We start from the raw sequence: 24,794 nt of genomic DNA on the forward strand, positions 1-24,794 counted from the left end.
TGAATGCAAGTGAAGTGTTAGGATTCAGAGTCATGAGGGGAAGTTTTAGGGGATAGAGAATTCTAGAAATACTGAAAAAAATATGCTTAGAATATTGCTTTGTAAAATAGAAAGTCTTTATGTATTTTTGAGTTTAACTACTTTCAATCCTTAATACTAAGGTCCATAGTTTTTCAATACCCAGCAGCAGGAAGTTAACCAGTAAAGAATCAGTTAATTTAGGATGAAAATATTCCAAGATAGATACTCATTCAGAGCAATAAATTTTAATAATTTATGTGAATTTTGATAATGGATAACATTGTATTTTAATGTTATTTCTTTCCTACTTAGATCATCACAAAGTACGTATATGAGCTTCTGGAAAAGGATTGTAATTTGAAAAAAATATCTATTCCAGTAAGTCCAATTTTTAAAAGTATTTATAGTTTAAAGAAAACTTTTGTTTTAGGTTACCTGTGATAAGTTTAAATGTTAAGATCCTAATGTTTTGATATTGATAAAGATAATATTAAATGCCTGTCATTATACTTCATCTCATTGTGTGTAATAGTTCTTAAAAAGTAATATTCTTTAGTGTAAAGTAAAGAAATACTGATTTTCAGTCTTTTTTGAAAGTGATGTCACAAAAGAACTACTCTTTCCTCTACCCTTTCTCATTTCATTGGTATAATTTATTTTTACATGTTTATTTGAGTAAACCTATGTGCTTTTTCTTACATTAGACTTTTGCTTTCATTTTAATTATTTCTTGATTATTTTAAACTGTGTGTTTCATTTCTGTGTTATTTCCTCTGAACATCCCCAGATTTACTCTTTTTCATAACACTACTCCTCTCCTGAGTGGAAGTTTTTTTGTTTTTTTTTTTTCAAGTTTTGCATATTTTGCCATTTCAGAGTGGAAAAGTTTGAAATTTGTTCTCAGATTCAGTTTCTCAAGAGCTTTTTTGTTTTTAGTGTACAGTATGAAATATTGAGCTTTTGAATGAAGAAATAGTAACCTTATGTGTGAGATGATGGTAGACTAGATGAGATGATCTTTACTGTCCTAGACAGTTCTCTGATTTTACAATCTTTATGAACCTCAAAGACTTTATGAAAGTTATTTAAGGCACAAAACTTACAATGTTAATAATTTAGTCTACATGAAATTTTGCGTGAAATTCTAAAATTCTTTGGGTAGTGTTATTCTACTATCAAGTGGAGGGATTTAGAATTTTTTAATACTATCTATCCTCCCAAATTACTTCCATAGGTTGATTTTTTTTTTTTAAACATCTCTATTTTATATTTAACTTTCTATAGATAACCTCAAGTACTAGGTCATATTGTTAATCGTTTATTAATTTATTCATTCATTCAACAAATATTTATTTTAGGATGCCAGGCACTGCTCTACGTGCTAGTGACATACTAGTCAATGCAGTATTATTCTACGTAATGACTAGGCCAACACTTGTTTATTTGAAAACTTTCCTTCCTTTTGAATTGTGTGAGAACCAAGATTTTAGTATCTTTTTTGAGAATGAATATAAAAGTTATTTTCTGGATTCACACCTCTTGTTTTGTTTTTGACTTTGCATCTAGTGTCTCACTCTATTAAAATCATACGTTGAATTTGGTCTTCTGGAAAGTCAAGGCAGAATTTTGTCACTTTGTCCAGTCTCCCTTTTTTGTTAATTCTATGTCTTTTGAAGCTTCTGATGAATGATATTTAAAGAGCCTTAGGTTAATCCATTGTTACAGCACAATTAATTAGTATTGAGTCCTTTAACTTTGCAATACTTCTAGTTCCATTGAACCTTTAAACTCAGTTTAATTCCCTGGGTTTCTAGAACAAATTACAAGATAATTGGCCATATCTGTCATGTAACATAATTGTTTCATTTTTGTGTAGAAAGCCTGAGATTAGATTTAGAAGGACTTGAATTATTTTCCTCTTATTAAATTTAAATCTAACATTACACAGAGAAAGCTTTTCATTGTATGAGATCTGTAACAACCATTATGACCAATTTGGTTAGTAAAGATTTCCTAATTTTATAAATGAAAAAGAAACAATTTTTTCATTTTAGCAAATTAATATGTCCTTAAGTTATCATAACGTATTTTATATAATTATGAGATTCTTCTTCCCTAAAGTATTAGTTTTCTCCTGAGTTCTCTTAAATCCCAAGGCTAGCAGTGAGAGTGGGGTTTATTTTTTGATCAGTCATTTTTTTTTTCTAAAGATATACCACCAAATTTTTTTCTTTTACTGATGATGAACTAAGTTTTAGTTTTATAGTTGAAATATTTAATAAGGCAAGAATTCTTTTTGATTGATAGCACTCTGTAGAAGACCATGATTTGCCAGCAAAGGTCATGATCATGTCTCTCCATGTAAACATGATCACATTTACTTTCCACCTCACATAAATAGGTACAAAATATTCTCAATTTTAGTATTTCACTCTTGTGTAGAATATTGGATACATGAGTTGACTACAGATTTTCATTTGATTTATTCAATCATATTTAAATAAACTTCAAAATTAGTGATTTTCATAAGCATCCCAAAATGAATTGTTAACTGCTGACCAATTGGTCTTAGACATTGATTTGTCTATAATAGAGGCGGTACACTGGAATGACCTTTATGTGTATTCCTTAATGAAAGCTCACCTTAGTAAATTACCATTATTAGAAGATAAATGGCTTCGGAACAGCCATTTCGAAAGTTACAGATTTCCCTGGTGGTCCAGTGGTTAAGGCCGTGTGCTTACAATGCAGGGGGTGTGGTTTGGATCCCTGGTCGAAGTGCTAAGATCCACACATCCATGCCATGAGATGCAGCCAGAAAGTTAAAAAAAAAAAAAAGGACTTAATGAAGAAAACTTTATTTTATTCACTTAGCTATTTTTCTATTTTAAATTAGCAATAACTTGAGAGTAAATGATCAACTGCAGAATCACAGTTCTGCATTATTTTGAGATGAATATTATTCAATTACCGTCTTAAATACTGCTTTTACTCCTTTATCATTAATACTTTTACATTGTTCATTTTTTGTTCCTTAAATAATCTAATGTTCTGATATTTTTAAAATCAACATATTTGGATGTTCAAGTAAAACTTTTGTTCATTTGCTCATAGCTCCCTTAACTTGTTGCTCCTTAAAAAATTCTTGAACAGTATCATAATATGAAAAAAACACATGTTTATCTTCAGAAAATAAGTACCCTTCCAGTTTTAAAGTGATTACTGTGGAATTTAATTCCACCTTTAAAAACTGAGGTGCTTGGTTTCAGGGGACTTTGTAGGATATGAAAAAGAACAGTGGTCAGCACCTTTTAGAAAGTCTATAGCTAGGGTTTTTTTTCATTAAGATAAACAGACATCCATTTCCATACATTTCAGGATCTGTTAAGGCCTCACTGACTTTAAGAGACTCTCTTATTTGCGCCTATTTAGACATACTTTTTGGTAAATGAGTGACTGGAAACCTCTGTGGCCTCTGTTTTATTATTCACTGACAGCTTTGCGTTTTCATTTTTCTTTTGTTCTTATTACCATTTTCTTTCTTTTTTCAAGCTGTTTTAACTGAATGATTCCTGTGTTCTCTTATAATGTTCCTAGGTAAAAGGGAGTTTTTCATTTCAGATTTGGTTTTACTCTGTCTTGCTCTGTCTCCCATCCACTTTTCTTCCTCTATGACTTCAGTCATATCTATTGTTATTCTAGTAATTTGTTTATTCTAGACATCACCTGTGGTAGTGTTGTATTTCCTACTTCTCTTACATCATATTTAATTACTACTAATAAAGATACAGTTATGTCATTTTGATTCTAAGCATTGTGTAGCTCTTTGAAAATTCTCTGTAATCATGCATTAGTTTAACCTTTCATTTGGCTTTCTGAGCCAGTCAAGTATTATACCCAAGTTAAGAGGACACATTGTTTAGGTAAATGCCTTTTATCTAAAGGAAGTCACTGGAGAGGCTTGATTAAGATTCTTTAGTCCAAAAGTTTATTCATTCTTATATAACTCAGTGCCTACAATGTGCCAGCCTTTCTTCTGTACATCTGGTAATATACTGGAGACACAGGTCTGTGCTTTCCTGTACTTTAGTAGAGGGAACAGATGGTTAATAAACAAATATATAAACAGATATAAAGTAAAGCATATTAGGTTGCATTATGTGCTATGGAGGAAAATAAAACAGAGGTTGATAGTAGAGAATTCTTCTGGAAGTGTTTAAATGGAGTGGTCAGAGAACGCCTCACTGACAAGATGCATTTTTTTTCTTAAGCCTGTGGCCATGCCCTACTTGCTAAAATAATTACCTTTTGTGCTGTGTGTACACAGGTGGCTAAACATCTATTACTGACCAATCTGATTGTTTTAGAAGTACAGAAATTTTAATTTTTGTCTTGTCCCAGAAGTAGTCGCTGGGCCCGTTTGTAATCCAGGGCATTTAATGGTATTTTTTTTCTTTATTATTTTGATAATTTTATGAATATATACTGTTGATGAAGTGAGGTGCTATTGCATTGCCCAGCATATGAATTGACCTCTATTTGAGGATGTGTTTATCAATCACCTGTTAAGATATTAATTTCTGGCCCTGACCTGGTCAAACAAAGTCTACCATTCATTGTTACTTGCCACTGCTGATGAGAAATACCACTTAGGGCATGTTATGGCATATGTAATAAAATGTTGGGAAGTTACCCTTTCCTAAAATTCTCTGACTTTGAAATCTGAATCTAGTTTAAACCTAAATATTATGTATAATCAAAATAACTAAAAATATTCCCTTTTCATTCTATAAGTAACTAACTAGTACATAAGGTTATCAAAGTATACAGATAGTATTATTTTACAAAGTATTTGGTATATAATCCTGTGTTCACACTCTGAATAAAATGTCAAAGTCCATTTACATAGAACAGTTGGTGTTTGAATTTTTAAATAGTTCCATTTCCTACATTTGTTAAAAGCTTAGCAGTTTTCCTCACTAATATATGGTTTTCCAATATGTATATTCTCCAGTTGGGTTTTCTGTTTATTTTAGACGCAGCATATTTCTGTTATGACTTACAGGCTTAATAGCTGTGTGACTTGGGCAAGTTATTTAAACTCTCCAGGCCTCAACTTCTTTGTCTATAAACAAATATAATAATAGTCCCACCTTAATAGAATTGTGATTAATTGAAATAATGTTTTAAAAACATTTAGCATAGTATCTACATTATAGGAAGCACTTAAAAATTTTTCTTTTTTGTAATGATAATATAATACTGATATACAGTAGCAATGGAGAAAGACATAGTTCTAGTATTCTTTTCCATATTTTTATATTTTAATTACTATCATGTCTTTTTGCTCCTCTACCTTATATGTAAGTGTTAATCTCTAATGAATATTTTAATTTTATTTTAAAGTTTTTTTACTTCCATAATTCTGCAATAGCTGTTCTATAATTTATATTAACCACTAGTTTTCTCTTTTGTGTCTATGATCAAAAAACATTTATTTATTATTTAATTTTTTTTAATTACAGGTAGATGCCACTGAAAGTGAACCAAAGAGTTTTATCTTTATGAGTGAGGATGCTTTGACAAATCCACAGAAACTGATGGTTTTAATTCATGGTAGTGGTGTTGTCAGGGCAGGTCAGTGGGCTAGAAGGCTTATTATAAATGAAGATCTGGACAGCGGCACACAGATCCCTTTTATTAAGAGAGCTATGGATGTAAGTGCGATTTCCTTTATATTTTTTGGCATTTTATAGCTGTTTTATTATGTTCTAAATTATTTTATCATGTCTTTTAAAAAATCTTTCCTAAACATAGCCTTATCTTTAAATTGTTACCATTTTACTTGTAGCGAAAGATTATTCTGCATTATTTTGCAGTTACAGCAAAAAATAAAAAGACATTTTCAGTCTACAACGATTTAGATACTATCTTTGAAATGAGTATTTTCAGTTCTAATTTTTTGTTTCTTATTACATGAAATATCACTTTTAAATATCAATATTACTGAAAATACTTATAAAAAAAAAAGACTGCTTTGATAAATCTTCGCCTATCTGATTTAGTGAAGTTAAAAACTAAAGGAAACCTGCTACATTAAATTAATATTTTATTCTTTTAAAAAAAAGAGTTGGAATAACTCAGCATTTTTCTGTCATTAAAAGTAAATAAATAAAAACTCTTTAGAACCCACAAATACAGTGCTTAAGAATAAGATAAACACAAGATGGTAAATTGTAGTATTTACTGAATTATTTTATTCTTACTTGAATTCAAACTTTTTAGAAGTTGGTATTCTAAAATTGTGTTCAAGATTTTCTTTTCTGTGGTAGTGAAATTGCTTTTTCTGACCTAGCTTTGTTACATCCTAATGTTTGGTGATTTGTTTTACTGTCTCATTCTTAAGTTCTCCAATGAATAGTTAAACTTTGCAAAGTTGGTTTTCTTTCACATATGAGTAGAAATTTTCTTCAGAAAAAAAATAAAGTGGCATCTTTACTTATAAAACTTTAATATAGGAACGTAAAGTTATTTAGGAATATATGTGTCCGTGTATGCTTTATAAGAGCTACATTATTTTATTTTTGTAATTAAAAGAGGTAAGGAATTATTTCATACACTAATGAATGCAAAGGTGAAAAATAATATGTTTCTTACTTTGTTAACTCTGAAATAATAAGATTAGAGCCCAGCTCAGCTCCTAAAGAATATTTTGTTAATAGATTTTGAGACACTTAAAATTCTGTAAGTAGAATTTCATAGGTGAATTGTATATTTTGTTTCAGTCTTCATAGATATGCAAAGAACACAAAAATATCACTTTTGATTGGTTGCAAATTTCAGTGGTGTGTTTTTTAATTAGAACTTAAGTAACTAAAATAAATTTAGTTTATTTTGAAGTAATTCACTTAATTTGTTATTAAACTTTTATATTTCAGGTTATGAATAGTGAAATAAACTTACTCTCTGGCATATTAGTTTATGTTTAGAACAGACCCTGTCAATGTATTTTAAGAACACGTTATGTGAAATGTGATCACAATTCAGTGAATACTTGAAAATATAATTCAGTGAAGAAAATCAGATATTTGTACATATGGGTGCTTGGTAAAATATTTTATGTAAGTTATATTGTCTGTGCTAGTAGTTAACTAAGCCTTTCCCATCCTAAAATGTTCTGGTATAAGGTTTTTTGAAGTGAAAGAGTATAGGGGAAACCATCTCAAATACCTTTGAACAAACTATCTGTTGAGATCCCAAACAAGAGGGAGGAAGTTTCATTAGAACAGTCAGTCAGTTCGTTCTTGTAAGTAGAAATATACATTGGAGGGGTTATGGCATTTCATTGTCTTGACTTTTTTCTGCTTTCCTCAATCAGAGCAACCCATGATTCCTTGAAAAAAATCAGTTGATTTCTGAGTTCTTTCGTATTTAGTGTTTATGTTGCATACTTTGGAAATTTCAGGTTATATACTTTATTCTCGATTTTATGAACGTCATTCTGGTAACTTTCTACATGATGAACATTTAAAAATGGTTATCTTTTTTTAATTTAGATATAGTGATTTGTATTACGTCAGCTTTGCCTTTTCATGGTATTTCTCTGGTAATTCTTCATGGGCTGCTCCGTGTTTGTATGTGGTTGGAGGGTGTACAGACAGGTAGAGGAAACAATGGAGCTCTAGGAAGCAGGAAGAGGAAGACTAATTAGGAGAAAGAAGCTGTCTCATTCTTTTAAATCAGATTAGCCCCTGCCCCACTTGTTTTTATTTTTTGGTCTCTTTTTTTCTAAAATTATTTAAAGAAATGTTTCTGTAGTTTATGAAAGGCTGCTGCTGCTGCTGCTAAGTCGCTTCAGTCGTGTCCGACTCTGTGTGACCCCATAGACGCAGCCCACCAGGCTCCCCCGTGCCTGGGATTCTCCAGGCAAGAACACTGGAGTGGGTTGCCATTTCCTTCTCCAATGCATGAAAGTGAAGAGTGAAAGTGAAGTCGCTCAGTCGTGTCTGACTCTTCGCGACCCCATGGACTGCAGCCAACCAGGCTCCTCTGCCCATGGGATTTTCCAGGCAAGAGTACTGGAGTGGGGTGCCACTGCCTTCTTCGTTATGAAAGGCAGGGAGCCACTATTCTATTTTCCATGGTCTGTCAATTTTCATATCACAACTGAAGTAAATTCTGATATTTTGCAGGCCAGACAATATTATCTCTATTCAGTGTTAATATATTTATGCTATATTCCTTGCAGATTTTTAGTATAATATTAAAGGTCCCAAAATAGGAGTCATATAATGGTAAGGTTAAAACTTTTTCTCAATAGTAGAACCCTGCCTCTAAGTGAATTGTTTTGTAAAAAACAAAACAAAACTTATGTTTGTCACTTTGGTAGAAGCAGAAGTGAAGACTGGCACCACTTCCACAATAGCTACTGAGATTTCTTCCCTTACCCTTGGGCACCATGAGTCACAGCTTGAAAACTACAGATATTCCAATCCTTGTAGTTTAGATATTTAAGAACTTATTTATTAAAAATATATTAAGATTTCACGTTGGAGGAATAGTACATATTTGATAAATTCCCATAGTGCTTCTCAGGTTGCCATAGCTAATATTTTCAGTGTTTAACAATCTTCAATCCACAGTATTGCAATATATTATTTGGAGTATAAAAGTGTGTATCATATGGCCACGTACTGTATGGATTACAACAAACTGTGGATAATTCTTAAAGAGATGGGAATACCAGACCACCTGACATGCCTCCTGAGAAATCTGTCTGTAGGTCAAGAAGCAACAGGTAGAACTGGACATGAAACAACAGACTAGTTGCAAATCGGTAAAGGAGTATGTCAAGGTTGTATATTGTCACCCTGCTTATTTAACTTACATACCGAGTACATCATGAGAAATGCTGGACCGGATGAAGCACAAGATGGAATCAAGATTGCTGGGAGAAATATCAATAACCTCAGATATGCAGATGACAGTACCCGTATGGCAGAAAGTGAAGAAGAACTAAAGAGCCTCCTGATGAACTTGAAAGAGGAGAGTGAAAAAGTTGGCTTAAAACACAGCATTCATAAAACTAAGATCATGGCATCTGGTCCCATCACTTCATGGCAAGTAGATGGGGAAACAGTGGAAACAGTAAGAGACTTTATTTTCTGGGCTCCAAAAATCACTGTAGATGGTGACTGCAGACATGAAATTAAAAGACACTTGCCTCTTGGAAGAAAAGTTATGACCAATCTAAACAGCATATTACAGAGTCTAGTCAAAGCTATTATTTTTCCAGTAGTCATGTATGGATGTGAGAGTTGGACTATAAAGAAAGCTGAGCGCCAAAGAATTGATGCTTTTAAACTGTGCTGTTGGGGAAGACTCTAGAGAGTTCCTTGTACTGCAGGGAGGTCCAACCAGTCCATCCTAAAGGAAATCAGTCCTGAATATTCATTGGAAGGACTGATGTTGAAGTTGAAACTCTAATGCTTTGGCCACCTGATGTGAAGAACTGGCTCATTTGAAAAGACCCTGATGCTGGGAAAGATTGAAGGCAGGAAGAGAAGGGGATGACAGAGGATGAGATGTGGATGGTATCACCGACTCAATGGACATGAGTTTGAGTAAACTCTGGGGGTTGGTGATGGACAGAGAAGCCTGGCGTGCATGGGGTCTCAAAGAGTCAGACACGACTGAGCGACTGAACTGAACTGAATTATTCAGTGTCTAATTGTGCAGTTAGGTATTTACTCATACTTCTTCTTTGAACTTTTCTTATTTGCATATTTTTAGGCATTTTAGTTGATCTCTATAAAAAGGGCAAAGAAAATAGGACACTTAAGTCGTTTCATTACTAATTGCAGGAGTTGGATTCAAGTGCAAAATTTAAGGAGTCATTCACTCTCAGGATGTGCACTCCTTGTAGGTCCCCTGAGAGTGAGTGCCTCCTTAAATTTTGCACCTTAGGCATCTCACTGATCTGTCCCTGTCCATGCTTTGACTGATTGGAATGTATATACTGTCAAAAAGTTTTATGGTGAATGGTCTGGAAGCCCCTATAGGTCAAATTTTTACCATGCACCAGAAACTCCTGGAAGGCTTCTTGGACCAGATTGCCCTGTTCGGATCCCAGGTTTTAATTCAGAAGGTCTGGTTGGGGCCTGAGGATTTATATATCTGAGAATATCTGTTCTGCTGTTGATTGGGCACCACACTAGAACAGCTGGGACAGGTAATACTGTTTGGAATGGTTGAGGATTTATGTATACTTTTCAGGCTCTAGGTGTAAATAGATAAGGTAGAACTTGATGAGAATTACATTCAGTATGACAGAGCATGAGAAGTTCTAAAAAATATTTTATAATAGAATCAGTGAAGTAAAAGTTTAAATGATAAAAACGTACTTTGAAATTACAAGTGATTCATATCCAACATGACTTAAAATTTATAATTGTAATAATTTCACGAGAAATCTAATAACTCCACTAAACCAACTTTTAAAAATTTCTCATATTTGGATTATTCAGAAGAATCTGCTATTTTCATAATTAATTACTTTGAATATAACTTTCATATTGTTATATCTAAGTTTTAAAGACTAATGCTATTTTTATCAATGTAATTTATGCAGTTTGGGTTCTATGACATGGTGGACTGAGCTAATTAACAGGCTTTTCTTCCTCACTCTCAAAAGTAATGGAATAAACCATTGCAACAACAAAAATATTAAATACCTAAAAGTGAAAGTTACTCAGTCGTGTTCAACTCTTTGCGACCCCATGGACTGTGCAGTCCATGGAATTCTCCAGGCCAGAATACTGGACTGGGTAGCTGGTCCCTTCTCTAGGGGATCTTCCCAACCCGGGGATCAAACCCAGGTCTCCTGCATTGCAGGTGGGTTCTTTACCAGCTGAGCCACCACAGAAGCACATTAAATACCTAGTTATGTTCCAAGGATAGAAAAGGAATCTTTAAATGTCTGACTCCAGTAGAGAACTTAAAGCCACAGTGGTAAGTCCCTGTAGGGTGTGGCAGCACAAAGGGGAGATATGATGAGATATAAAACCTGGCCCCCAAAGGGCCTAACAACACAGCTCTGAGCCTGAGACGAAGCATCTAAAACTAAGACCAATGTATATTCTAGTGCCCTGGAAGCATCTGCTTTCTTAGTTTTTAAGGTACAAAAATTAGTTTGCTAAAGTGCTAGGGAGAATGCATAAACAACCTCTCTCTTGAGAAATAGAAGCCAAAGATCCTAACCCAAAGGTATATTTGGATTTGCAGTTTGAATTTAGACAATTAGTTTGGGAATTTAAGCAATGTATATTCATGTAAAAATAGATTCTGGACTGATGAAACTTCTGGAGTACCTGGTAAAGTTCCAATAGCAAACTTTACAATCCAGGGTGACTCCCTAATAAAGAAGAATTTGTAGTCAGAAACTAAAAATCATTTGAGGAACTGATTATCACAAAGAAAAGTCAAATCAAGCAGCTGTAACACACAGTTGAAAGAAGAATTAATAAAAGCTACAATTGAGGAACATAGTATGTAGGATAAAGCAGAAAAAACCTGAGAAAAACATTATGATAGATAAAATGTCATGGAGAATAGAATGTTCGTGTTAAATTGCTTCATTCATGTCCAGCTCTTTGTGATCCTGTGGACTGTAACCTGCCAGGCTCCTCTGTACGTGGGATTCTCCAGGCAGAAATATTAGAGTGGGTTGCCATTTCCTCCTCCAGGAGATCTTTCATGTGTAGGGATTGAACTCATGTCTTCTGCAGCTCCTGCACTGTAGGCGGATTCTTTACAGCTGAGCCACAGGGGAAGCCCCATGGAGAGGAGAATAAGATCTAGTAATCCTCTAATATACATTTCAGAAAAGCAGCAGAAAAGAATGGGAGAAAAAAATCTATATACTAGTGTAGAGTGTTTATGAGAATAAAGACACAAGTCCTAGTAGAAGGAGCATGTCATATCTTGAGCAAGACAGATAAATCTACACTTAAAACTTACTAAAACATCAGAGGATACAAGCATATAATCTGAAAAATCAAGTAAAAAAAATGGTATATATCAAAATAAAGATTATCCTGGACTGGAAAAGGACAGTTTTCATCCAATCCCAAAGAAAGGCAATGCCAAAGAATGCTCAAACTACTGCACAATTGCACTCATCTCACATGCTAGTAAAGTAATGGTCAAAATTCTCCAAGCCAGGCTTCAGCAGTATGTGAACCGTGAACTTCCAGATGTTAAAGCTGGTTTTAGGAAAGGCAGAGGAACCAGAGACCAAATTGCCAACATCTGCTGGATCATCGAAAAAGCAAGACAGTTCCAGAAAAACATCTATTTCTGCTTTATTGACTATGCCAAAGCCTTTGACTGTGTGGATCACAATAAACTGTGAAAAATTCTGAAAGAGATGGGAATACCAGACCACCTGACCTGCCTCTTGAGAAACCTATATGCAGGTCAGGAAGCAACAGTTAGAATTGGACATGGAACAACAGACTGGTTCCAAATAGGAAAAGGAGTACATCAAGGCCGTATATTGTCACCTGCTTATTTAACTTATATGCAGAGTACATCATGAGAAACACTGGGCTGGAAGAAGCACAAGCTGGAATCCAGATTGCTGGGAGAAATATCAAAAACCTCAGATATGCAGGTGACACCACCCTTATTGCAGAAAGTGAAGAGGAACTAAAGACCCTCTTGATGAAAGTGAAAGTGGAGAGTGAAAAAGTTGGCTTAAAGCTCAACATTCAGAAAACTAAGATCATGGCATCTGGTCCCATTACTTCATGGGAAATAGATGGGGAAACAGTGGAAACAGTGTCAGACTTTATTTTTTGGGCTCCAAAATCACTGCAGATGGTGACTGCAGCCATGAAATTAAAAGACACTTACTCCTTGGAAGGAAAGTTATGACCAACCTAGATAGCATATTGAAAAGCAGAGACATTACTTTGCCAACAAAGGTCCATCTAGTCAAGGCTATGGTTTTTCCAGTGGTCATGTATGGATGCGAGAGTTGGACTATGAAGAAGTGCCAAAGAATTGATGCTTTTGAACTGTGGTGTTGGAGAAGACTCTTGAGAGTCCCTTGGACTGCAAGGAGATCCAACCAGTCCATTCTAAAGGAGATCAGTCTTGGGTGTTCATTGGAAGGAATGATGCTAAAGCTGAAACTCCAATACTTTGGCCACCTCATGTGTAGAGTTGACTCATTGGAAAAGACCCTGATGCTGGGAGGGATTGGGGGCAGGAGGAAAAGGGGACGACAGAAGATGAGATGTGGATGGCATAGCCGACTAGATGGGCATGAGTTTGAGTGAGCTCCGGGAGTTGGTGATGGACAGGGAGGCCTGGTGTGCTGTGATTCACGGGGTTGCAAAGAGTCGGACACAACTGAGCGACTGAACTGAACTGAATCCTTCATCACCTGTTAGTTCTGTTCCCTAGATGTAATAACTCTAAATACTTTTTGCTTTTACTTATATTCTTTGTATCCATATTTTTAAATTATAATGCTGTCTCTTCACTTATCAATCACTTTCTGTTATGGCCAATAAGAATCTCTTTCCCATTCCCACAGTTCCTGGATTGGTTCAGCAATCAAACTTTACAATATTACTGCTACTTTAATATTGCTTATGGCTGAGCCAGGTAGATACTATGGTTGCTCTTCATTTCTGCTACAAGTTTACTTTCATAGAATTAATAATTTCCTAATTATTTTTTGTATTTTCTTTGTAATAGTTGTCTGATTGGCCTCTCTGTAATTTTTCCACGGTCAAAGTTATCAGACAGTCTTACGATTTCACGTTCATTTGGAGAGCTTTCTTTTGGAACTCTTGAACTTGGTTTTAATCTTGACTACTTACTTTCGAAGCCTGCCTACGTGTCTCTCATCCTGGGACTCCACTTAGATTCTCTCTGATGTTTGATGTGTTTTCCTGGATCTAATGACTCTAGCTTTTTGGATATATGCCCTCATTTTGTTGGAATCAAAGAGTGAGTACAAGATCAATTTTTGAAACCTTATATTTGTGAAAAATGCCTTTATTTTACTTGATCATTTTAGTAATTCATCTAGGTATAGAAATGCAATTTGAAAATTATTTTTATTCTGAAATTTGAAGGTTTCATTTCATTGCCATTTAACTTGCATCGTTTTAATCGATAGGTCCAGTATCATTCTGATCTTGAATCCTTTTGTTTCCCTCCATGGAATTTTCTCTTCCTTCTCTCTGGTGTTAAAAAATTGAATCATACTGCTTTTAAGAAGGTTTCTATACCTTGGTGTGATTATTTTTATTATTACTATGCTTCATTGTATTGGGGACATGGTGATTCCTTTCAATCTGTGCTATGCTCGCATGATCCTCCATTCTGAGAACAATGTTTTTTTGTGTGTTGTTTCATAATTTTAATCTTCTCTTTCTGGAATTATTGTTTGCTTTTGGAGTTCTGAACTGAGTCTCTAATTGTCTTATCTAATTGACTATACTTTCTCTCTGCTTTTCCATCTATTTTTACTTCTAGTATCTAGTTAACTTTTAGCCCTGTAGAATTTTTAAAGTTCTTCTATCAAATTTGGTTATGGAGCTCTCTTCTTCATTTTGCAGAGTTCTGCCTTATGCCTGATTTGAGCCCTGTCTCCCTCTTCGCGTCCCTTGATCTGTACTCTTCTACTCCTTCCCTGAATATATTTCTCTAAAGGAAAGATCTCTCATCTCTTACAGGGTTGGCTGCACAATATGAGAATTTCACCTGGGTTTTGATTTTTAGGCTTTGTTTTCTTTGTTTGACTTTGGGTCGATGGAATAATTGCACCTTTTGGATCGAAGGCCAACCTCTCTTTTCCAAGACAAGTAGTATTCCAAATTCTGAGTTTCCCTGAAATTCAGTGGGTGAGTTGGCTCACTTCTAGTTATTACTTATCTCCAGGGGCACTAAGTTCAAACTTCCACTGAATACAAAACAAATTCTGTCAGCTTACAGCCTTCCAAGAATTTATTGACATTTGTATCTTCTCTCCCTTACCATTAGTTATGTCCTAATGGATTAACACCACCCCTATTTTAAATATATTTTTATTTAATTTTTAAATGGCAATATATTAACATGGTTCAGGAATCAAATAATATGTAACAGTATGCATTGAAAAGTAAACCACCCACATTTCTTAAAAGGAATATTTTAGTGTGATTTGTGGAAGGAGTAGAGATAAAAAAGAATTCAGTGTAGCATTTAATTGCATTTTTATGTGGTTGTTTCAGTGATTGGTGGTCACTATACAACTCCCATGTTTTTTAAACAAATAACATTAAAATAATTTTCTATATAACAAAATGCTTTGTAAACCTCAGGAAATGACATCCTTGGTAGCAGTATCCATCACAGTAGATTATTTTAGGATTTTTTTTTTTTTTTAGAAATCACTGTGATTATAAGATGATTAAATAAAAGACCACAGAAACTGTTGCTTGACTCTGATATCAATTGCATGCTCTGAAAGCTAATTTAGAGTTTTTTAGTTTTCTAATCCTTCGAAGCAATAGTTTAGCTTTTCTATTCTGGCCGTCAACTTTTTGATTTCTCATTTCTAACTCCATTTTGGGTTTCCTCCCCCAACTCCCATTTTGACAGACATGTTTTTTAAGCTGATTGATTATAGTTTTAGGATTTTTTTTTCCCCACAAATGTACATGGAGTCATTATAGGTGGTTATCTAAAATAGGATATGATTTTTCCCAGTAATTTGAGTAATACATTTTTGGTAACTCCTCCTAATTACTGCCTTTATTTTCTAGTCTTCCAACTAAGTACTGAAAGATCTTGGTGTTTTAACGTAAGTATTGACAGAGTTGGTGCCGTGGAAATTTTAAGAGGATTCTAGTGGGCACTGATGGTTACTAGATGGTAGTTAGAAGTCCTGTATCAATATAGGGCATAGCTTTTATTTTTCACTGTAGCAATGCCATGTGGGATAAGGAAATGGCAACCTACTCCAGTATGCTGCCTGGGAAATCCCATGGACAGAGGAGCCTGGCAGGCTACAGTCCATGGGGTCATAAAAGAGTCTGGACTTAGTGACTAAACAGCAATGCCATCTAGCCCCTCATGAGTAGAATATAGTTTGGCAGGGGATGTATGTTTAAGACATCAGAGACCTCAAAAATGTGATAATTGCTTGGATCTTTTAGCTCTATTTTTGTTGAAATGACTTAAAGTCTTTTGTGCTTTTTTAAAAATATAGTCATCTAGAGTATCTGGAATTAAAGAAATGCTTATTAAAACAAGGTGCCAATTTTCAGCATATAAGATTGGCAGATAAATTGGCAATAAATTGTACGATAATACCAAGTTTAGATATTGGTGGGAATGTAAACTAAAGCAGTTTTTAAGATGGCAATTTGATTATATCTCTCCAAATTAAATACATATATTAATGTTTGATGCCAAATTCCATTAGTAGGAATTTACACTAGAGCAGGATACAAAGTGTATGTACAAGGACGCTCATCACAGTAGTCTGTAATGATACCAAAACTTGTACCTACCTAAATACTCACCAGTTGCAGACTGTTTATTAAATGACATTATATTCATATCATGGAAGACTATATAGTTTTTCAGAAGATTGAGTTATATGTGTCCATGAGAATGTATATATATATATGTGTGTGTGTGTGTGTGTTCATTCACATGAAATGTCAGAGTTATCAGCTGAAAACCTAAGAATGAGGTGATTTGTTAAGTGCACTTACATATGCATATTTATATACCTGCTTACATACTTGCATGTACTCTGATGTTCCTGGTGTGTGTGCTCAATTATACACACACATAAGGAACACCCCAAAAGTCTATACAAGAAACTATCAGGTTTCTTCTTTTCCCTTTCCATTTTCAATTTTCCTGTTGAATTATTATTTTTTTAACCTTGAGCAGGTATTACTTTTATAATTTTTTAAAATACTATTTTTGATTAAAAATTTTTAATGAAATGTTCATGAAGTATACTATACTAATATTGTAGCTATTCATTTAACCATTTCTAAAAGAGTTTAAAGGTTTGATTATAAAACTACATTACACTTTAAATAATTATTGATTTTTCCCCTCAGATACTGTCTGAATTTAGACCACTAGAATTTGCATTTCAAACCTTTTAAAAATAAATGCTGTTTTTTCTCTTTGAAATACGGGCTACTAAACTATAGGTTGAAACCAGGAACACTGATTTCAGATTTTAAAAGTAAACTTTGAGAGAAGCTGTAAATGAATCAGAGAAAACATAAGCTCTTAACATTATAGTCTTCATAAAAGATTGCTCAAGTCAAGAATTCCAGAAAAGGTTAAAAGCTTAGCTGAACTGACAAGGTATATGAGGCCACAGCAGCCCCCATGCCAGCAAAAGAAAACAATGAAATGACAGCTCGAGTGTTTGGAGAGAGGTTGTTAATGACAGCTTATTCCTTCATGATTTCAACTCTTGACAGAAGACAGGTCTGCTCGTTGTATCATGGCAGATATATCATTACCTTCTGGCCCTGTCATGAGTGAATTGGGGGGAAGAAAAACGACGTTCAGTTTTGAAAATCCAATTACCTTCTGGAATTTTGGTCAGTGTTTCTGAGATAGATGTGAATGAGCCGTTCTGCGATGATAGCTCTTTGCATCTAGATTGTTCTCCAGTATTGAGCTAATTAACTAATTAAGCGTATACTTAAGCTTCTCCTATAGTCAAGTGGAAAACTAGCTCTGACAGCATAGAGCACCTTAATATTCTGACATCATCCCAAGAAAGATATTGTAAGGCCTCTCATGTCTTATTTCTATTCCTTTAACCTGTGTGCCTTCCTGACTTCAAATAACTTTTAAAGTAGACCTAGGCCTTTTTTTGCTAAGTGCAAGAGAAAAAAATACTAGATTTTAAAACAATTAATACCATTTTGCATGTAAAAAATTTGTTTATAAATTATAATTTGATTATAAAATAGCCAGTTTCTCGGTTACATGCATATTTGAATTCTTCTGGTTTTTTTTTTTTCCTTTTTTTTGGCTACCTAAGAAGTGACTCTGGAGACTTAGAAAGAGAGGGTGTGGCTTTTGAAAGTACACTGAAAGCCTTGGGGTGTGTGTATGATAAGAATTTCAATGGTGGCTGAAATGAGTTTAAATGTATAGAAAGCAAACATAAAAATCTTGTTTAATTTCTGTCATGTTGTTTCCCTTTGAGTCACTCTGATGTCTTTTTCAAATCTGCTTTACTCCTGAGCTTTGTGCTACTGTATCCATGATCAGTATTTTTTCCCTTTTTATTTCGTTTTAACTGCTGATCCCTTTTCTGTGGTTCTTCCTTTAATATCAGCTGAAGCAGTTTGAATTGCTGAATCAAAGCTGTTTTGGGAGTGAGAGAGTGTATAAGATTGTGCAGGGTGAGATTCTCTGGGTAGAAGGTAACACCTCCTGCAGTTATAATCAATGCCCTGGACACTTTCAAAGATTGAAGAAGCCATGGCTTGCTCCAGGGTTAAACTTTTAAAATAACTTCCCTAGAGAAAAACATCATCAATAAAATGGACTAATTAGTTGACAATTCTTGGTACCCTAGTTTACAAGAAAAGATTAAATAAGTTAGTTTTGCATTTTTCACTTCACTTTTGGTTTCTTTTGGTTTTTAGCCTTTTATACTTTTGTTTATCTTGAGCATCATTTTTTAAAAACAGTACTTCTAGTATTTACCAGTTTATCCCCTAAGTTATTTTAATTTGCGAAGAACTAAAATGGACAGTGTCACCCTTTAGTAGTTGGAAATAGTCTAAACTTGAAATAATCAAGGCTGGAAATTATGAAAGGTAATTTGTTAAAGTATGCTGTGCACTGTTAAGTCACCAAGCTTTAAATTAAATTTACTATATTTACATAAAAACTGAACTATTTTAAAGAAAATAATGTTTAGTGAATATTAGGATAAACGATAGTTTCAAGGGGACCAGTTCAGTAGCATTTCATGTGTAATGTTATTTGTTGGTGATTTTTTTCAGCTGTTTACATGATATGAATAAAAGGCATATTTTAAAATATTAATGCCTAGATAAATTGCCTATTTCGATGTAGAAATTCTAACTAATGCCAAATTATGACTTAAAGATTTAATATGAAAAAGACACATCCCACTACCTACTTTTTATTTGTAATATAATTTGCTAAATTAAGACTGAAGTTCTGTAGTAATTCTGAATAGTATAATAACAGACTAGTATTTTAACTTTTTTTTAATATAGAGCATGTAGTCTTTTGGTTTCTTGTGCATAAATCATACCTAAAAGCTGCAGTTATAAGAATTAGATGGAGTATCGTAGCATATGTTATATATTTAGAATTCTGTACTTCTATATTTTAAAATAAACTTTTTATCAATTTAAATATAAATATAATCAGTAATTCCATACTCCAAGTATGGAATCAGATGTCCACAATCTTAGGATTTGTGTTTATAATCCGTATTGAAAAGGAGATCATACCTTGTTTATGAAATGGATATACAAAGATGACTATACCTTATGAAGTGTGAAGGCTGTGGAAGAAGGCTTCGGAAGAAGGAGTCAAGTAGTAGTAATAAAACTTGAAAACACCAATCATATTGTATTAGGTATACATGCTACAATTTTAAAAAAGCATAACTGATATATGGAAATTCCTTGGTGGCCTAATGGTTAGGATTCTGGGTTTTTACTGCCATTGCCTGGGTTCAGTCCCTGGTTGGGGAACTGAGATCCTGCAAGTTGCAGGGCACCGCTGATAAACAAAACAAAAAAAAAACTGATACCATTTCAGAGTCATGTACATTTGATTTTTATAAGATTTAAGCCAGTGTAGGTTAGAAATGCCATACAGAAATGATAAAGCATAGCAAACTATTATTTTTTGTTACCTAGAGTTTAAGTTATAATGAACATACAATGCTATTAAACTCGGAATGAAAATAAGTTATTTCACAATTTATAATTTTATAAATCAGAACTACAGAATGAAATAGTCTCTTAATCACTGGAGAGAACTAATATTTGTTTGAAGCTCTCCTTTGACCTCTTATTTGTGCAGTAAAGCAGTAATAATGATAAGTTATACAAGTGTATATCCAAAAGAAACTAATTTAAAAAGTTAGGGGAAATACTGTTAAGTAAGCAGTTCAACTTTGCTTTTCTTTTAGATAATGAAGACCATTGCTTTTGTTATTATTTTCAGTTTTCCCATATTTAATAGTGTGACTGGAGGTTTTAAAAGAGTTCTTTTCAGTTTTTATCTTTAAGCCTATTTAAAACAATTCCACTGGCAATAGTAAAGAACCCACCTGCCAATGCAGGTTAGGCATAAGAGATGTTGGTTCGATCCCCGGGTCTAGAAAATCCCCTGGAGAAAGGAATGGCAATCCACTCCAGTATTCTTGCCTGGAGAATCCCATGGACAGAGGAGCCTGGCAGGCTACAGTCCATAGGGTCACACAGAGTCAGACAGGACTGAAGCGACTTAGCACAGCACTACACCATTAAGTTATCTTTATAATTACATAGGGAATGGAAATCTAGTTAGAAATAAAAGAATCAGTTTGATATAAAGCTGTATATGTATGCATTTATATTTTTTGTTATGGTACAGCTTGAACATAGATTGTTAAATGATAACATATTTAATAATGATCAATATCTTTATTATTAAAAATAGGTAGGTTTTGGACATACTCATGATTGCATCATATATACACACATACATGCCTTCATCCATATACATATCTTTGTATACTGAAATTCCAAATTGCTAACCCAGTTGTGTTGATTTTTTGAAAAAAAAAAAACAAAAACAAAAACAAAAACAAAACCATTATTTGAAAGGCTTGTCAATTCTGTTGGGAAATGAGTACTTGCTTATTCATACCATGAACTGCATATTGGAATAAAATTATCTTTATTTACAATGAACTGGTCTTCAAATATTTAAAAGAACATTTATCTATAGAAACAAATGCCAACAATACTTTTAAGCTTTCTTAAGTACTTTTCTTTAATGTACTTCTTAGTTTGCATTTTCTGATACTAAGAAAATGTCTTTTCATTGAGCTTTTTCTTGCACATTTACTAAGTATTGTGATGGTTTGAATGGTGTATGTTGTTTGTGATCAAAAACTTACAGAAGTTAAATGTGTCTATCAGAACAAACTTAAAACTACTGGTAATTTTATTTCCTGGAAATTAACAAATGATAACATCAAAGCCTGCATAGCGAGGTATGTAGTGGGTCATTTGCTGCTTCAGGCGTTTTCTTTCCCTCAGGATGCAATTGTTTAGTTCCTCTCACTTTGTGCCTGTGGCACTGCATGGGGAAATGCAGACATGCTCTTCCCCTCCAAGGAATCTCAGGGGTGGAGGGTAACTTACACAAAAGTAATAATTGGTGTTGCTTTTTCATTATCGCCTATTCATGGCAATTTGCACTGTTCACTTTAGAGGAAGAAACTGAGTGGTGTAGGAAGTATTTACAGCAAATACATTAACAAGTTTAAAGCCATGAGCCAGTTTTAAAAAGGAAATTTTGAAATAGTCAGTACTATATAAGTAATTAAAAATATTGATCCAGTAATTTTGGTGTAGTAAAATTCTAAAATTTAATATTAAAAGGCCACCTGATGGATGTGAAGAGCTGACTCGTTTGAAAAGACCCTGATGCTGGGAAAGATTGAGGGCGGGAGGAGAAGGGGACGACAGAGGATGAGATGGCTGGATGGCATCACCGACTCAATGGACATGGGTTTGAGTGAACTCCCGGAGTTGGTGATGGACAGGGAGGCCTGGCGTGCTGCGGTTCATGGGGTCACGGAGTCGGACACGACTGAGCAACTGAACTGAACTGAACCTTAAAAGTGAAAAACAATTGTAGTGTTTAAGTTTTATGAAGACTAAATTAAAATAGTTTGTTCATTTAGCCAGAGAAGAGTTTTAGTTAGCTATTAGAATTTACCTATTAGACATTTTAGTCTTCGGGTGACTAATTTTGCTTAAGCATTTTGTTTCAACACATTACAGAAACAATTTTATGTAACTTTGAGACTTGACAGTTGTGTGACTTGGTCAAGTGTTTTGAACTGTTTATAGAAATGATTTTATAGGAGAGAAAGATTAAGATACTTTTGAAAAGAAATTGTATATACACACATATATAATAAATAAATGTACAGTCTTAATTTCATTTTTCTTTTTTTCCTGAGAACTTTTTCACTAGCTGTAATACTGCTTCTTAAATGAGGTCTTTTTCCATTTTAGATAAATTTGAATTGTTTTATGACAAATAGTTTTACCATTAATTATTTTAGGGAATTTTCTGGTGGTCCAGTGGTTATAATTCTGTGCCTTCATTGCCAAGGGCACAGGTTCAATCCCTGATCAGGGAACTAGTAATCCCACAAGCTGTATAACAAGGTCAAAAAAAATTTTTTTTTAATTTTCTTAAGTAAGCATTTCCAAGTCATATCATTGTCTCATCTTGAGCTTCTGCAACTCAATTTGTTACTTGTATAAGGAATGATATCAATAAATTAAGCCTCCTAAATACTCTAGCTTTAGATAGTATCCTATTTCTTTATTTAGAATACAGGCACCAGACTTCAGCCTATAACAGCTAGTATTATAATAGCAATGCTGTTTGTCAAACTTTATATGTGTGCTTTTGTTTCCCTCTAAATTGTGACCTCACTGAGGGCAGGGTCCATATATCTTTACCATTTTATGCAGTTAAGTGGATAAGAACACAGGGTTAACTAAACATTCTTTGGAGTTAAACATTCTTGGTGCCAATTTTAGCTTTGTGACCTAATAGCTGTGTGACTTGGTCAAGTGTTTTGAACAATGTAGTCTTGTCCATAGAATGATCATCATAATGATACCAAACTCATAGAATTATCCTTAAGATTAAATGACAGAATATACAAAACGCACTACGTTTGTGCCTGAAGTGGATCTTTAACCTTTTTATGGATGAAGGGAAAAAAGAGTTTTCATTAGCAAAAGAGATAGATATGATGGCTTATTGGCAGGTACCACCTTTATGACTTCAGTTTTCTTCTTAAATAGGAACATGATCTATGTATAAATGTTAATAGTGATAAAGGTGGAGATGGTAGTTATTTAGCATTTTATCTTATTTTTGGTTTGTTTTTTCCCTTTTCCTCTACAAATCCTGCCACTTTATATCTTATGCCTCTAAGAGTAGGACTGTCTTTTTTGAGCATCTAGTTGTATTGACAGTGATTTTTCTAGGTCAAAATTATTAACTATTCTGTGGACCCAAAGGACATGGGATTAAGTTGTTTTTAGCACTGCTTTGGAGCTGTAGGTAGGCTTCTAATGTCAACCTTCAGGGGTAACTGGAGGATATGAAACATAAGCCTTCTGAAAATGACTTTTTTAAACCCAGAGTCATTAATGGCAAAATTTTTTTTCTAACCTCTTCCTTTGTAAAATCCATCCTATTCATCCAGCAGTCCTCCAGTTCATCTATAGGTGCATCAAGGATTTATTGAGCACCAAGCACTATTGAAGTTTAGGGAGGTACTGCCGGGGTCCAGCCCCAGCTGATCCAGGGTATTCGAAGGAGAGACGGCATAGGCGAGGGTCAGGAAACAACTGCTTAATTACACGTTAATTAAGGATACAAAGAGTAATAGAATGAGGATAGCTCAGTAGGAAAATTCAGTGGAGAAAAGAGGCTGAGTAGCTTGGTTTACGCGGGAGACCAATAAAACTTCAAGACAAGAAGTTTGCACCACTTACGTAGGCCGCAGGCGTCCTTCTGTTCTCCCGAAGGAGAGGAGACACTGAGGCCTCCCCGGTCGGATCTTAGAAGCCCAGGCATAATTAGCAAGCATGGTGGGTTCCGCGCTCCAGATGGAGACTCAGCTGGAATTTGGGAGAGAGAGTGACATGGGGAGACCAAGTTTCAGTGAACAAGGCCCGCACTTTATTTTCCAAAGTAGTTTTTATACCTTAAGGTATGCATAGAGGATAATGGGGGAAGGGGTGGAGTCATGCAAGGACAGCAGTTCCTGGTTCTAATCTAAGCCAGGCTTTCAAACTTATCATATGCAAAAGTTCAGGTGATTGACATCATCTTCTGGCCCGGAGGCCTGTTAACATTTTAAGAAACTTATTTTTCTCTAAAGGTGATTATTCCAAAGTCAGGCACCAGCCTTCCAAAAAGCATTGGACAAAGCTGCATTTTACATTTCTATACACCCATTATATCAATCAATACACTGCCAAGGACACAGTAGGTAAGGAGTATGGAGACTTAGCAGCAAACATTGGCCCAACAAGTGAAAAAACCCTTCACCAATACAATTTCTAATCAATCTTTTAACTACTCAAAGGAATCTGTGTTTAGGCAGTTTAGAACATCTCCTGCCTCTCACAGTTGGGAGGCTCTGAACAATCACATGTGGCCGGAAAAACCCATTCAGGCAGGCTAGAGGATTTCCAAAGGAGTTTGTAGGTTGAAACACTGTCACATCCAAAAATTATTAACTGGAGCTGTAAGCTAACTCTTTTTTCAGAGAGAGGTAGTGGGAGACAGCCCCCTGTAAAGTCAGAGGTGTAGGTGAAAGCACAAAGCAGAAAGTAGGCAGACTCTGGTTTGGGGGGTAGATGCTCGAGAATTTCCAGGGGGACTCCTGAGGCTCGATCCCGCCTTTGCGTATGCCGAGC

General features: G+C 34.5%; 1 protein-coding gene across 16 annotated transcripts in view; it reads left to right on the forward strand.

Moving 5' to 3' along the window:
• Positions 1 to 24,794, forward strand: part of FAM172A (family with sequence similarity 172 member A) — a 414,351-nt gene that overhangs the window by 113,110 nt on the left and 276,447 nt on the right. For 15 of the 16 annotated variants that reach the window (XM_044947287.2, XM_044947297.2, XM_025292221.3 and 12 more), the window contains 2 exons: positions 334 to 399; positions 5,547 to 5,738. The exons of the other annotated variant lie outside the window; for it this stretch is intronic. In XM_044947287.2, coding sequence (XP_044803222.1) covers positions 334 to 399; positions 5,547 to 5,738 — 258 coding nt within the window. The remainder of the gene's footprint in view (positions 1 to 333; positions 400 to 5,546; positions 5,739 to 24,794) is intronic. 16 annotated transcript variants of the gene reach the window in all.

This window comes from Bubalus bubalis, chromosome 9 (genome assembly GCF_019923935.1).
Source record: "Bubalus bubalis isolate 160015118507 breed Murrah chromosome 9, NDDB_SH_1, whole genome shotgun sequence".
Taxonomy (NCBI): domain Eukaryota; kingdom Metazoa; phylum Chordata; class Mammalia; order Artiodactyla; family Bovidae; genus Bubalus; species Bubalus bubalis.